Source organism: Bolinopsis microptera, chromosome 5, assembly GCF_026151205.1.
Source record: "Bolinopsis microptera isolate Bmic1 chromosome 5, MBARI_Bmic_1.0, whole genome shotgun sequence".
Lineage (NCBI taxonomy): Eukaryota > Metazoa > Ctenophora > Tentaculata > Lobata > Bolinopsidae > Bolinopsis > Bolinopsis microptera.
The window spans coordinates 10,575,892-10,590,623 of NC_087076.1; the positions used below are offsets into that span (position 1 = coordinate 10,575,892).

At 41.7% G+C, this 14,732-nt stretch overlaps 1 protein-coding gene across 1 annotated transcript in view; it reads right to left on the bottom strand.

Moving 5' to 3' along the window:
- Positions 1-8,720, bottom strand: part of LOC134815763 (pecanex-like protein 1) — a gene marked incomplete at its 5' end in the record, with an annotated part of 49,097 nt that extends 40,377 nt beyond the window's left edge. The window contains 5 exon segments of the mRNA XM_063824348.1: positions 93-273; positions 2,905-3,082; positions 7,514-7,708; positions 7,861-8,118; positions 8,221-8,720. Coding sequence (XP_063680418.1) covers positions 93-273; positions 2,905-3,082; positions 7,514-7,708; positions 7,861-8,118; positions 8,221-8,720 — 1,312 coding nt within the window.
- Between the last annotated feature and the right edge of the window lie 6,012 nt (positions 8,721-14,732).

Sequence of the window (14,732 nt, forward strand, 5' to 3'; positions counted from 1 at the left end):
GTTAAATTATCTGTACTTTACAATTATAACTCATATCAGGTCATGTTAATCAGAGTTTGAAGTACCTGCACTGTACCCGAACATTTGTTTACCTTGATGAGACAGAACTGGCAGCCAGCCAGGACTACACACAACCACGCCACTTCGATCCCGTGAAATATGTCAGAGTAGAGGAGGAGGAAGAGGACTAGAGAACACAAAACAGCCAGACAGATCTTCAGAACTGCTATCCAGCTGTACTTGTCCTCGTCCAGCAGCCGTTCTAGATGTAACCTGCGACAATGGCTTCTTACTAACATAAATATTCATATCGTCATCATCCATATTATATCGTTGATATTGGTATTTATTATTTAGTCGGGTATGTTTTATAGGGAACAGAAGATTTCAGAATTCTTCAATGCCACTCTCAATAGACCGAGACAAGAAAGTCCTTTGAAATGGTGTTTACTTCACTTCTCATTCTAGCTTATTTTTGTATTTTCATTACATTGGATTTCACTGTTTTGGAGCATTATACTTTATCAAAGGTCTGACAAGTAAAAGTAAATAGACTATAATGACTCCAATCAAAAGTCGAGGAGCACCTATAGTTATACTATTACAATTATAGTTTATATTCTTCATTAGTACAATCGGATGAGGCCTGATTCGCGATTAATCCCCTCGCTAAAACTTGACAACGTAAGCATGGCGTTGGATTCAACCTTAATTAATAACGGGATCCGTCGAAGATTTAAAATGTTGGATTTTATTGTCTGATAAGCGATTTAATTTCAAAGAGCATGATCTCACTGGCAATATCGAATCTGGCCTTGGATTTAGCTTAGTCATTGTCCATCTAACAGAATTAATTTTATAGGAGAACAAATACCATTTTATCGAGAATAATTGAATTTAATCTACCACATTAACAAGCTTAGACAAACTAAGACGGTCAGACTAGAATTCAAAATTAAAATCATAAATTTAAATATGAAAGTAAACTCCGATTGAAAGTTCCATCAGATATATAATAAATAAAGTCTCAACCAAGTCTGTGTCAGGTGCACATTCTAATATTACAAGTCACAGACTGAGAACGGCGTCTTCTAGTTAACTGTTCAGGAGACAACATGCCATTCGCATTCCTATTCGCAATCACCACACTTCGAGTCTGCTGCAACACAGTACTCTGCGACTGAACCCTCTTCAGTTTTGCAGTACTTCGTGCAGGAGATGCGTTACGTAAACTAACCATGCCTGTTCCTAGGGATGATATCCTCCGGGAGATTCCCTTTGAACTCTTCTCGATCCAGTTCCGATAATGTCTGATCCGTAGAATGTATATGATAGGGTTCAACATAGCGTTCATTGAGTAGAGAACAACTCTTGTCATGCCCCACACGTGAAACTTCATGAAGTCCGATGTAAATAAGTCACTGTACATTGGATTTAATAGCGAGATCAACTTCAAGAGGTTAATGATGAACGTTGGAAGGTTTAGAACGAGGAAAATTACTGTTATCAAGATGATGGTGATTGTAGCATGGCGTTTCAACAGAATACTCCGAGCTGATCCCCTCTTCATTGTCCTCATCACTTCCACACTGGATACCACACAGCTGATCAGGGAGATGGGGGTGGGAAGTCCAAGTTCCACCGTTCTGACAAACATGTCAGCCAGGTGCCAGGAGTAAATGTCGGTGGTGCCGTAACAGAAACCCTCGGTAGAGTGATAACGGAAGTGCTGGTCACCAGCTACTGTCAGAACAATCTGGAAAACTACCTGTGTACAAATGGTTGTTATTTGGAGAGGAATTTACCATGATTTAGGAACTAGACAAAGCAGTGGTCATGGTGACAAATAAAAAATATCATGGTATTCTGATAGTAGAAAAGTAGTAAAAGTAAGGACTAACCAGCAGTATGAAATAGAAAGCAAGGAATCTCAAACATCCGCCTCTCCTCATGGGTTTCAGAGGATAGTGGACATTGTACGTCCTGGTAACACTCAACAGAGACAGAGTGAAGATGGTGAACGCTGGGAACACCGCAATGAACACTCCCCACAGCACACAAACTCCTGAGTATCCAAAGAGTTGAGGAGATCTGGTACTGAGATAAGATCCAGCAGTTACCAGCGTCAGGGTACAGATAATGATATCTGTCACGGTTATCAAGATGTAGATACAGGTGGGCAGGTCTTTGGGTTTGGGCTTTGAAATGAAGAACTTGAAGGAGACCAGATTGGCTGGGACCCCAATAACAAAACAAAGAATTAGAGTCGCCCCAAGGAAACAGTCCGCTGTGGTTCTGATTTGAGTTGGAGTGTTGAACACCATGCAATCTTCATCATATACAACCATTGCAACACAAATACAACCAGCAAAGGCTATCGATTATATAAAAACCACGAGGAACGCCTGTCGATGGACCGGGCACAAATTCAAAGATCTGGCATCTTCTAATGGAGAATTTAATCAGTACAATCACATATATAATACACCTTCTTTGAGACTATAATATCAGACTTAAAAGTAATGGATATAACAAGTAAGATGATACTACTGGATCACACTGTAAATTGAGTTGTGCCACATTTGCGCCACGAGAAACGAGGCGCTAGCTAAATAATAATTGTCTTGATATTTTGTGGAAATTTAACATGATTTTGACACAGAATGACGGGGGGATTTCATTTTTGGGACTTTACTTCACTTAGTCTACCCTAATACGTCAGCGGAAATCTTCACACTTTCACCGGATCATTCGAGAATAAATTTAAGCGTGAATGACTAAGCTAGAGAATTGAATTATTCAATTTGTACGATCGCTCCCAACCTGGTACTCCCTCATTCACAAGGAGCCACAATGAGACTTCCACGTAGCTGGCATTTTGCCACAATGGTCGGTGTCACAAACCTATCAAAATGGATGGTGAACGTTTTCCAGAATATCTTGACATTGTAGTGTTTGCGAGGGGTCTGGGTGCTGGTGGTCTTAGCCTTGTTGTCAGCAGCCTGTTGGAACAGGTTCAGAACATCCCACTCCAGAGCAGGGAGGACGTTTTCAGAGGGCGGTACTGACGCTTGTCCTCCACCTGAGAGAGGGAGTGTTAGGTGAGGGGTGCATGGTACATTAAAACCCCCATTTACCGCGAACCCCGATTTACCGGGGCCATCTCCTTCCCCCAAATATGCCTTAACATGATAATGTAAACAAACAATACCCCGATTTACTGCGAACCCCGATTTACCGCGGATGATTCCTTTACCAAAACTCCGCGGTAAATCGGCGTTTTACTATACTTAGTGATTAATAATTTACTTCACTTTCACTGCTTTCATATTCACTTTCATTCTCACTATCACTTTCATTCTCACTATCACTTCCATTCTCACTATCACTTCCACTCTCTCAGAAGGGGTACTGGTGAGTATGATGCAAGAAACGCTACGGAGTATCTTTTGGGAGGAATTTCTAAAGAGCACATTTAATTGTTTCTTTATGTACATTTATGGTAAGTTGGTGTACATCCTATACAAACATTGAAAAGGCTAAGTAAAATGCACTGTTTTTATAAGTTTTATATAAGTTTTATATAAGTTTTACTTAACTACATATTACATTTATTAAGTATAGGTTAAACATGGCTCCTCCGATTTCATAAAGGCGTACTTTGAGTAGGTAGATTGGGCCAGATTTCAGATACAGGAATGCCAGCGATTATCTATTCTGCTCTGCACCTTATTTCCGGATATCGTTTTTTGTCTTGCTATGATACCTCATAACAGCACTAATGAGGATTTGGCCATAAAGAATGAAGCAGTTCGGTACATTTGGGCTGGATGGTTTATCTTTGTCATTTTAACAACACTTATCGGAGATACAATAATCCTCATTGCTTCCATCGCATATAAAGCCATCAAACTACCATAAGTACTGGTTGCTTATATTCAGCACATAGCAGTTACTGATCTGGTGATCTCAATAACCTCCTTGTCTCTGCACTCTGTGTCACTGATAAGAAACAAGTGGGTATTTGGGGCTAATCTCTGCTACATAATACCTTATATAAGCAGTATAGCGTACCAAGCTGGAAGCCTCCTTGTCTGTGGTATGACGGTATGTAAGTTACTGATCTTAAAGTTCCCCCTAAGATCATTTACCTGGACAGCAGGACAAGCTCACAAGGTATGTGGAATGATCTGGATCTTCACCCTAACCTCCCCCCTATGCTACTTCACAATCGGCAAAGATGACGTATCGTTTGATTACAGATCATACACATGCACGTATGAATTTAGCTCTCAGTTATGGAAGTTCCTGCAGCCAGCAGATTTTGCCATATTCTATATGATTCCAGCAATCACTGTCCTGGTCGCAGCGGTGATGATTCTTGCGGTTGCGAGAAGAGTAGCTAAAGAAGGGAGGCAGGGATTGAAGTGGCAGGGTGCCATGACTGTTGTGTTAACAGCAACCGTTTACAGTATCTCCATTTTACCCACATCAATCTATCATATTGCGGAGCCATTTGTGGAGAAAGAAGCTTCAGAACCAAGTCCGTTCAAGATAACTTATTACAGAGTTGCAGCCTCCTTCCTGACCATCAATGTCATCTCCAACTTTTACATTTACTGTCTTACTGTTAACAGTTTCAGAGATTTCCTCCGTATTCGGACACAGCGGATAACATCCTGGTTCCTGAATACTTTTAAAATCCAGGGTGGGCTTTTATTGTAATTTTTTTTTGCAATCGGTTTTATTTAGCATAACTGTAAAATTACATTTCAAAGAAAAACCCTTTCTCATTAAATACAAAAAGTCTTTAAAGTGACTGTTGCCATACGGATTATTTGCGATTTAACCTTTTTTAGTAATCAATTGAACTTTTAAACCAAATTAAAATTAAACGGTGAAATGTTAACAGTTTGATTTCCCAGGAAACGCAGAAGGTTTCCGCCGGTCAAGTGTCAACTAATACCGCTGAACATGGCTAGGGTTAACAAAGAAGTACTAGAACCTATGTTTCAAACAGCTCACTCGACAATATTTAAGGAACATTTGATTTACTCCAGAACAATTAGTCACACAAAACGCTTGGTATTTCGAGAAACTGCCGAAATAGTTGTATTTGAATCTAGTGATTTGATTAACTACCTTGATTTATAAATACTTTGATTCCTAATTCTCATTATCATTATGAGTGTAACTGTAAATCTTAAAATTAACAATAAATGGCGGCCAAATACCGAAAGTCTTAGAAACTGTGTTTGGAGTCAAAGATATTATCTTTGAAAGGTGTTTACTGTTAAAAATGCTTTTTTTTTAATTGTGTCAAACACAATCGTGATCTTCCGCATGTTCTCTTATGAACCAATTGTTTCTCATTTGTTTTAGATAACAATTGGAGATGGAGATTAATCATTTCGTTAACATGTCGGATATGTGGGATATAAATGATAAAACTAAAACATTTCAAAAACGTTTTAAAGCAGTAAAATGTTTCCCATACTCAATAGTCAATTAGAAGTCACATGTCACATACGGTAAACGGTGATCATTATAATATAATGATATTATGTATCTCACTAGGACGTATTGTCAACTACGGAAATGAGCAATCAAGGAGGTATTATATTTAGTAGAGACATGATATAGACAACATATTCACAAGAGTTAAAAGGGGACCCTGGACAGTGGACGTAATCTTGCAGTTTCAATTTATCGTTTAAGTTGCCGTTCTCACGTACAAAAAGGAATGAAATTTAATCCAGATATCCTACGGTGCGGTTCTAAGGTTACTGAATTCTGACCTCACTTCCCACTTTCAAAGTTTAAGTTGATGCTGTTTATTATTTGTTATGTCCCTATCTAACAGCACTAATGAGGATTTGGCTATAAAGGATGATGCAATACGGTACATCTGGGCAGGATGGTACATCTTAGTCATCATCACGTCCTTTTTAGGAGACACAATCATTCTCATTGCCTCCATCAAATACAGAGCGATCAAACTACCTGAAGTATTAGTTGCTTTTATTCAGCACATAGCGGTGTTTGATCTGGCAATCTGCACCACTTCGTCCTTCCCAAGCTCTGTCTCACTGATAAGAAACAAGTGGATATTCGGGGACGTTCTCTGCTACCTGAGACCTTACTGCAATTACTTCGTTTACCAGGCTGGAATGTTTCTTGTCTGTGGCATGACGGTATGTAAGTTACTGATCTTAAAGTTTCCCCTAAGATCATTTACCTGGACAGCAGGACAAGCTCACAAGGTATGTGGAATGATGTGGCTGCTGGCTCTTTACTGGCCCATCTGTTATCTCTTAGTTGATAAAGATGATGTGTCCTTTGATTACAGATCATATGCCTGCAAGTATGGATTTAGCTCGGAGTTATGGAGGTTCTTGGAGCCAGTAGGTATGGCGATATTTTATTTTGCTCCGAATTTTGTCATCGTTGTAACTACGGTGATGATCCTGGCTGTGGCAAAGAGAGCAACAGCAGCGCGGGAGGGAATGAAATGGCAAGGTGTCGTGACGGTGGTGTTAACAGTAGCTGCATACACCATCTCCTTCCTTCCTATGGCAGTTTATCATATTTTAAAACCATTCGTAGAGAAAGATCCTTCAAGACCAGGTCCTTTCAAAATAACTTATTACAGAGTGTCATTTTCCTTCCTGACCATCAATGTCATAGCCAACTTTTACATTTACTGTCTTGCTATCACCAGTTTCAGAGATTTCCTTCGTCTCCGAACTAAGCGAATCATTTTCTATCTCCGGAATACACTTAAAACCCAGGGTATGCTATTATTGTGACTTCTTTTCTGCGATCAGTTGTATATATAATACAACAACACTTGTTTTAGTACTAAACAATTGACCTTAAATCAAGACTTAAATAAGATACTGAAAATGTTAACAATTTGATCCCTAGGAAACGAAGAAAATTTCCGAAGTACAACCAAAACTTTCCGAAGTTCAGCTAGCGCTTCGCGAGGATAGGGCTGATAACAAACACTTTTATCACACCGCTCGCTCACTCCTCAACAAATATTTAAGGAACATTTGAATTTCTCCTGAACAAGTAGTTACGCAAAACGCTTGATAATGTGAAGAAATAGTTGCGTTTGAATCTATTGATTGACCATTTTAATCGTACTTTGATTCATAATTTTCACTGAAACCTTACAACCTAAGATACATAGCGGACAAATAATTAAATTTTTGAAAAGTTTTGATTGGCACATTACAGATGTACGGATAATTTTGTAAGAGTGTGCTAGATATTTTAATTTGTTAATCTGATTTGTTTCATATTGAATCGTGATCTTTTTTCTGGTATTTTACGACGGAGTTTTTGGCATTGGTTTGATATAACGATCGAAGATGGAGACTTATCATTTCGTTACCATATGGATATTCTGACAAAACTATTAGGATTTGGAGTGTAAATCCCTCCACCTCAACTGTGAAATGATCCCTCGCATGTTTCTCAGACGGATCAACTCACACTCACTCACGAGCTAACTCACACAAGAAGTTAAAGCAGTCCTCTTCCGCTTGCCAGTAATATGAAGCAGCCTGGTTGTTGGCCCAGAACTCGGGGGTTGCTTGCGGAGGTATGCCTGGAGCGGGAATGGTGTCTGCTGTTGTAGCTGATGTGGTCGGTGACCCGTCACTCGCTTGTAGCTCAAACATGTATATCTGCTCTTTACCTGTGTGGAAAATGCTTTATAAATCTGAACACATAGTGTATTAAATACATAAGGTATTACTTAGTATTGAAATCAAAATCAATCTTAATTACCAAGATCTTTTCAAACAATGTTGCCTAAAATTACACAGCAAATGATAAGTGATAACCGACCGTTCTCATCGTAGTATTTGTGAATAGCTCCAGGAGTGGTGTCCGTGTAGTCGGTTGCGATGTGTCTGGAAATACCACTGGTCCCAGCTACAGCAGCCCCACTGTTACTGCTCGTTGCAGTTGAAGGTTCCGGCGTGCTCTGCAGGTGGACTGGAGCGAAGCGGCTTGGTCTTGAGGTGGCTGAGGAGCGGCTCTCGTGCGAGCGGCGCTGTGTGTTTAGTTGAGATTGTCGGCGCAGTCTCACGTTCACAGGCGACTCTGAATTCAAAAATTGATGGTCAATACGTCTGAGGGTACTTAAAATTTAAAAGTATTTACAATCATAACAAAGATTCCAATGAAATTCAAACAGTTACCAACCTTGAGTGCCAGTATCGAAGCTGCGTGTTTCCCTCAGTAAACTAGCATTTGTCTTCACCTCCGAGTGGTCGTGATGTAGCTGACCCCTCTCTGGGACTACAGCAATAGTCTTCATTTGTCTCAGAACCCTTGGAGATGGTGGTCCGGCAGTAGAACCTCCCTCAACGTCTCGCTCTGAGCTCGGGAATGCAGCCAGGAAATCAACATGAGCACTTGTTTGGCCGTCAGTTCGACACACTTTCCGTTTGGTCAGTGTCAGTTCCCCGTCTTGTTTGGTATCCTCCAACAAAGCCGGCACGTCAAGGTCGTCCCCCAAACTTATGGTATCTAGAGAAGATTCCCTCCCGGGGGAGGGATCTTCCCGGCCAGATTGTTCTCGAACTGAAGTGTCACGTGTTGAGGCAGACCGTGGAGAGTCGTCCTCCTCTCGGTCTGTCATCTTGCTGCCTGACTGATCCCAACAGTATAGGACGTCGTAAGCGGGTTCCTCCTTCCTGCTGCTAAAAAGAGGAATTAGAAAGCAAAATAAAGGTCAGAATGTTTTAGACTTAAATTTATTACCTCTATGCGAACACCATGCTCATTGATTTGACTGCCTTGTGTGGAACAATTTATCATCAATCAAACTTAAAATGGGTTATGGGTCTATCGTGATTCGTGTGTGTGCAGTATCGATCGATCAAATCGATCGAATAGTGCGCGCGCCTGCGCTTCGAAATATATTATATTATTTCCCGCGCGTCTTTCAACTGCACACAGTGATTTAGTTTCCTGCATCAATGTCAAACGGAATTCGCGCCTGATGTAAACACATATAATGATTCCTCAAAATGGAGACATTTTCGAAATTTCAGATTTCGGCAAAAACAGCCTACAACTGATATATCTTACAAGTTATTAGTTCTAATATGACAGGAAAGTGTTTTGAACCGGTGAAAAAGGATGGTGAAGGTGAAATATGCCAAAAATTTAAATTCTGAAATTCATCTAAAAACATAGTTGGGAACCGGATTTCCAAGATAAGAAGAAATTGTAACTGTGCTAATACACCAGGGAAGACATTTACAGTTGCCACCCTGGTAGATCTGGAAGTACGTTACCAGTTATTCGGTGCCTTCAGGTGGGGGGGGGGGGGGGGGGCGAAAAATGGGCCGAAAAGCGGCATTGTCGGGTGTTTTCAAATTGTAAGATTTAAAAGCCAGAATTTCGGCTTAAGTTGGCTGGGACATGCCTAAATTGAAGTGGGTGAGTTGCATAGAGGTAGTACAAGTGTGATCCGTTGCAGAAAGCCTTGTTCCCAACATTCGAAATGACTTGAAAAGATTTTGTAAAAAATTGGAGACATTTTGGAATCCATGGGAATTTTTTGGAGACATCCATATTTCGCCCTAAAACGTCTCCAATGAGTTTGGTTGGCACCCTGGTTGATCTGGAAGTACGTTACCAGTTATTTGGGGCCTTCAGGGGGGAAAATGGGCCGAAAAATGGGCCGAAAAGGGGCATTTTCGGGTGTTTTCAAATTTGAGATTTCAAAGCCAGATTTTCGGCTTTAGTTGGCTGGGACACGCCCAAATTGGTGTGGGTGAGTTGCATAGAGGTAGTACAAGTGTGATCCGTTGCAGAAATCCGGGTTCCCAAGATTCAAAATGACTTGACAAGATTTTGTAAAAAATTGGAGACATTTTGGAATCCATGGGAATTTTTTGGAGACATCCATATTTCGCCCTAAAACGTCTCCAATGAGTTTGGTTGGCACCCTGGTTGATCTGGAAGTACGTTACCAGTTATTTGGGGCCTTCAGGGGGGAAAATGGGCCGAAAAATGGGCCGAAAAGGGGCATTTTCGGGTGTTTTCAAATTTGAGATTTCAAAGCCAGATTTTCGGCTTTAGTTGGCTGGGACACGCCCAAATTGGTGTGGGTGAGTTGCATAGAGGTAGTACAAGTGTGATCCGTTGCAGAAATCCGGGTTCCCAAGATTCAAAATGACTTGACAAGATTTTGTAAAAAATTGGAGACATTTTGGAATCCATGGGAATTTTTTGGAGACATCCATATTTCGCCCTAAAACGTCTCCAATGAGTTTGGTTGGCACCCTGGTTGATCTGGAAGTACGTTACCAGTTATTTGGGGCCTTCAGGGGGGAAAATGGGCCGAAAAATGGGCCGAAAAGGGGCATTTTCGGGTGTTTTCAAATTTGAGATTTCAAAGCCAGATTTTCGGCTTTAGTTGGCTGGGACACGCCCAAATTGGTGTGGGTGAGTTGCATAGAGGTAGTACAAGTGTGATCCGTTGCAGAAATCCGGGTTCCCAAGATTCAAAATGACTTGACAAGATTTTGTAAAAAATTGGAGACATTTTGGAATCCATGGGAATTTTTTGGAGACATCCATATTTCGCCCTAAAACGTCTCCAATGAGTTTGGTTGGCACCCTGGTTGATCTGGAAGTACGTTACCAGTTATTTGGGGCCTTCAGGGGGGAAAATGGGCCGAAAAATGGGCCGAAAAGGGGCATTTTCGGGTGTTTTCAAATTTGAGATTTCAAAGCCAGATTTTCGGCTTTAGTTGGCTGGGACACGCCCAAATTGGTGTGGGTGAGTTGCATAGAGGTAGTACAAGTGTGATCCGTTGCAGAAATCCGGGTTCCCAAGATTCAAAATGACTTGACAAGATTTTGTAAAAAATTGGAGACATTTTGGAATCCATGGGAATTTTTTGGAGACATCCATATTTCGCCCTAAAACGTCTCCAATGAGTTTGGTTGGCACCCTGGTTGATCTGGAAGTACGTTACCAGTTATTTGGGGCCTTCAGGGGGGAAAATGGGCCGAAAAATGGGCCGAAAAGGGGCATTTTCGGGTGTTTTCAAATTTGAGATTTCAAAGCCAGATTTTCGGCTTTAGTTGGCTGGGACACGCCCAAATTGGTGTGGGTGAGTTGCACAGAGGTAGTACAAGTGTGATCCGTTGCAGAAATCCGGGTTCCCAAGATTCAAAATGACTTGACAAGATTTTGTAAAAAATTGGAGACATTTTGGAATCCATGGGAATTTTTTGGAGACATCCATATTTCGCCCTAAAACGTCTCCAATGAGTTTGGTTGGCACCCTGGTTGATCTGGAAGTACGTTACCAGTTATTTGGGGCCTTCAGGGGGGAAAATGGGCCGAAAAATGGGCCGAAAAGGGGCATTTTCGGGTGTTTTCAAATTTGAGATTTCAAAGCCAGATTTTCGGCTTTAGTTGGCTGGGACACGCCCAAATTGGTGTGGGTGAGTTGCACAGAGGTAGTACAAGTGTGATCCGTTGCAGAAATCCGGGTTCCCAAGATTCAAAATGACTTGACAAGATTTTGTAAAAAATTGGAGACATTTTGGAATCCATGGGAATTTTTTGGAGACATCCATATTTCGCCCTAAAACGTCTCCAATGAGTTTGGTTGGCACCCTGGTTGATCTGGAAGTACGTTACCAGTTATTTGGGGCCTTCAGGGGGGAAAATGGGCCGAAAAATGGGCCGAAAAGGGGCATTTTCGGGTGTTTTCAAATTTGAGATTTCAAAGCCAGATTTTCGGCTTTAGTTGGCTGGGACACGCCCAAATTGGTGTGGGTGAGTTGCACAGAGGTAGTACAAGTGTGATCCGTTGCAGAAATCCGGGTTCCCAAGATTCAAAATGACTTGACAAGATTTTGTAAAAAATTGGAGACATTTTGGAATCCATGGGAATTTTTTGGAGACATCCATATTTCGCCCTAAAACGTCTCCAATGAGTTTGGTTGGCACCCTGGTTGATCTGGAAGTACGTTACCAGTTATTTGGGGCCTTCAGGGGGGAAAATGGGCCGAAAAATGGGCCGAAAAGGGGCATTTTCGGGTGTTTTCAAATTTGAGATTTCAAAGCCAGATTTTCGGCTTTAGTTGGCTGGGACACGCCCAAATTGGTGTGGGTGAGTTGCACAGAGGTAGTACAAGTGTGATCCGTTGCAGAAATCCGGGTTCCCAAGATTCAAAATGACTTGACAAGATTTTGTAAAAAATTGGAGACATTTTGGAATCCATGGGAATTTTTTGGAGACATCCATATTTCGCCCTAAAACGTCTCCAATGAGTTTGGTTGGCACCCTGGTTGATCTGGAAGTACGTTACCAGTTATTTGGGGCCTTCAGGGGGGAAAATGGGCCGAAAAATGGGCCGAAAAGGGGCATTTTCGGGTGTTTTCAAATTTGAGATTTCAAAGCCAGATTTTCGGCTTTAGTTGGCTGGGACACGCCCAAATTGGTGTGGGTGAGTTGCATAGAGGTAGTACAAGTGTGATCCGTTGCAGAAATCCGGGTTCCCAAGATTCAAAATGACTTGACAAGATTTTGTAAAAAATTGGAGACATTTTGGAATCCATGGGAATTTTTTGGAGACATCCATATTTCGCCCTAAAACGTCTCCAATGAGTTTGGTTGGCACCCTGGTTGATCTGGAAGTACGTTACCAGTTATTTGGGGCCTTCAGGGGGGAAAATGGGCCGAAAAATGGGCCGAAAAGGGGCATTTTCGGGTGTTTTCAAATTTGAGATTTCAAAGCCAGATTTTCGGCTTTAGTTGGCTGGGACACGCCCAAATTGGTGTGGGTGAGTTGCATAGAGGTAGTACAAGTGTGATCCGTTGCAGAAATCCGGGTTCCCAAGATTCAAAATGACTTGACAAGATTTTGTAAAAAATTGGAGACATTTTGGAATCCATGGGAATTTTTTGGAGACATCCATATTTCGCCCTAAAACGTCTCCAATGAGTTTGGTTGGCACCCTGGTTGATCTGGAAGTACGTTACCAGTTATTTGGGGCCTTCAGGGGGGAAAATGGGCCGAAAAATGGGCCGAAAAGGGGCATTTTCGGGTGTTTTCAAATTTGAGATTTCAAAGCCAGATTTTCGGCTTTAGTTGGCTGGGACACGCCCAAATTGGTGTGGGTGAGTTGCATAGAGGTAGTACAAGTGTGATCCGTTGCAGAAATCCGGGTTCCCAAGATTCAAAATGACTTGACAAGATTTTGTAAAAAATTGGAGACATTTTGGAATCCATGGGAATTTTTTGGAGACATCCATATTTCGCCCTAAAACGTCTCCAATGAGTTTGGTTGGCACCCTGGTTGATCTGGAAGTACGTTACCAGTTATTTGGGGCCTTCAGGGGGGAAAATGGGCCGAAAAATGGGCCGAAAAGGGGCATTTTCGGGTGTTTTCAAATTTGAGATTTCAAAGCCAGATTTTCGGCTTTAGTTGGCTGGGACACGCCCAAATTGGTGTGGGTGAGTTGCATAGAGGTAGTACAAGTGTGATCCGTTGCAGAAATCCGGGTTCCCAAGATTCAAAATGACTTGACAAGATTTTGTAAAAAATTGGAGACATTTTGGAATCCATGGGAATTTTTTGGAGACATCCATATTTCGCCCTAAAACGTCTCCAATGAGTTTGGTTGGCACCCTGGTTGATCTGGAAGTACGTTACCAGTTATTTGGGGCCTTCAGGGGGGAAAATGGGCCGAAAAATGGGCCGAAAAGGGGCATTTTCGGGTGTTTTCAAATTTGAGATTTCAAAGCCAGATTTTCGGCTTTAGTTGGCTGGGACACGCCCAAATTGGTGTGGGTGAGTTGCATAGAGGTAGTACAAGTGTGATCCGTTGCAGAAATCCGGGTTCCCAAGATTCAAAATGACTTGACAAGATTTTGTAAAAAATTGGAGACATTTTGGAATCCATGGGAATTTTTTGGAGACATCCATATTTCGCCCTAAAACGTCTCCAATGAGTTTGGTTGGCACCCTGGTTGATCTGGAAGTACGTTACCAGTTATTTGGGGCCTTCAGGGGGGAAAATGGGCCGAAAAATGGGCCGAAAAGGGGCATTTTCGGGTGTTTTCAAATTTGAGATTTCAAAGCCAGATTTTCGGCTTTAGTTGGCTGGGACACGCCCAAATTGGTGTGGGTGAGTTGCACAGAGGTAGTACAAGTGTGATCCGTTGCAGAAATCCGGGTTCCCAAGATTCAAAATGACTTGACAAGATTTTGTAAAAAATTGGAGACATTTTGGAATCCATGGGAATTTTTTGGAGACATCCATATTTCGCCCTAAAACGTCTCCAATGAGTTTGGTTGGCACCCTGGTTGATCTGGAAGTACGTTACCAGTTATTTGGGGCCTTCAGGGGGGAAAATGGGCCGAAAAATGGGCCGAAAAGGGGAATTTTCGGGTGATTTCAAATTTGAGATTTCAAAGCCAGATTTTCGGCTTTAGTTGGCTGGGACATGCCCAAATTGGTGTGGGTGAGTTGCATAGAGGTAGTACATACAAGTGTGATCTGTTGTTGAAAGCGTTCAGTTTTGTTGGCACCCTGGTGGACCTATTAAAGCCAGATTGTCGGTTATAAATATAACATGTCCTAATTGTAGTAGGTGAGTCGCAGAGAAGTAGGCTCTATCTATCTGATTGATCACAGCTACAGAAAACCGGGTTTCTAAGGCCAAGGTCAGCAATG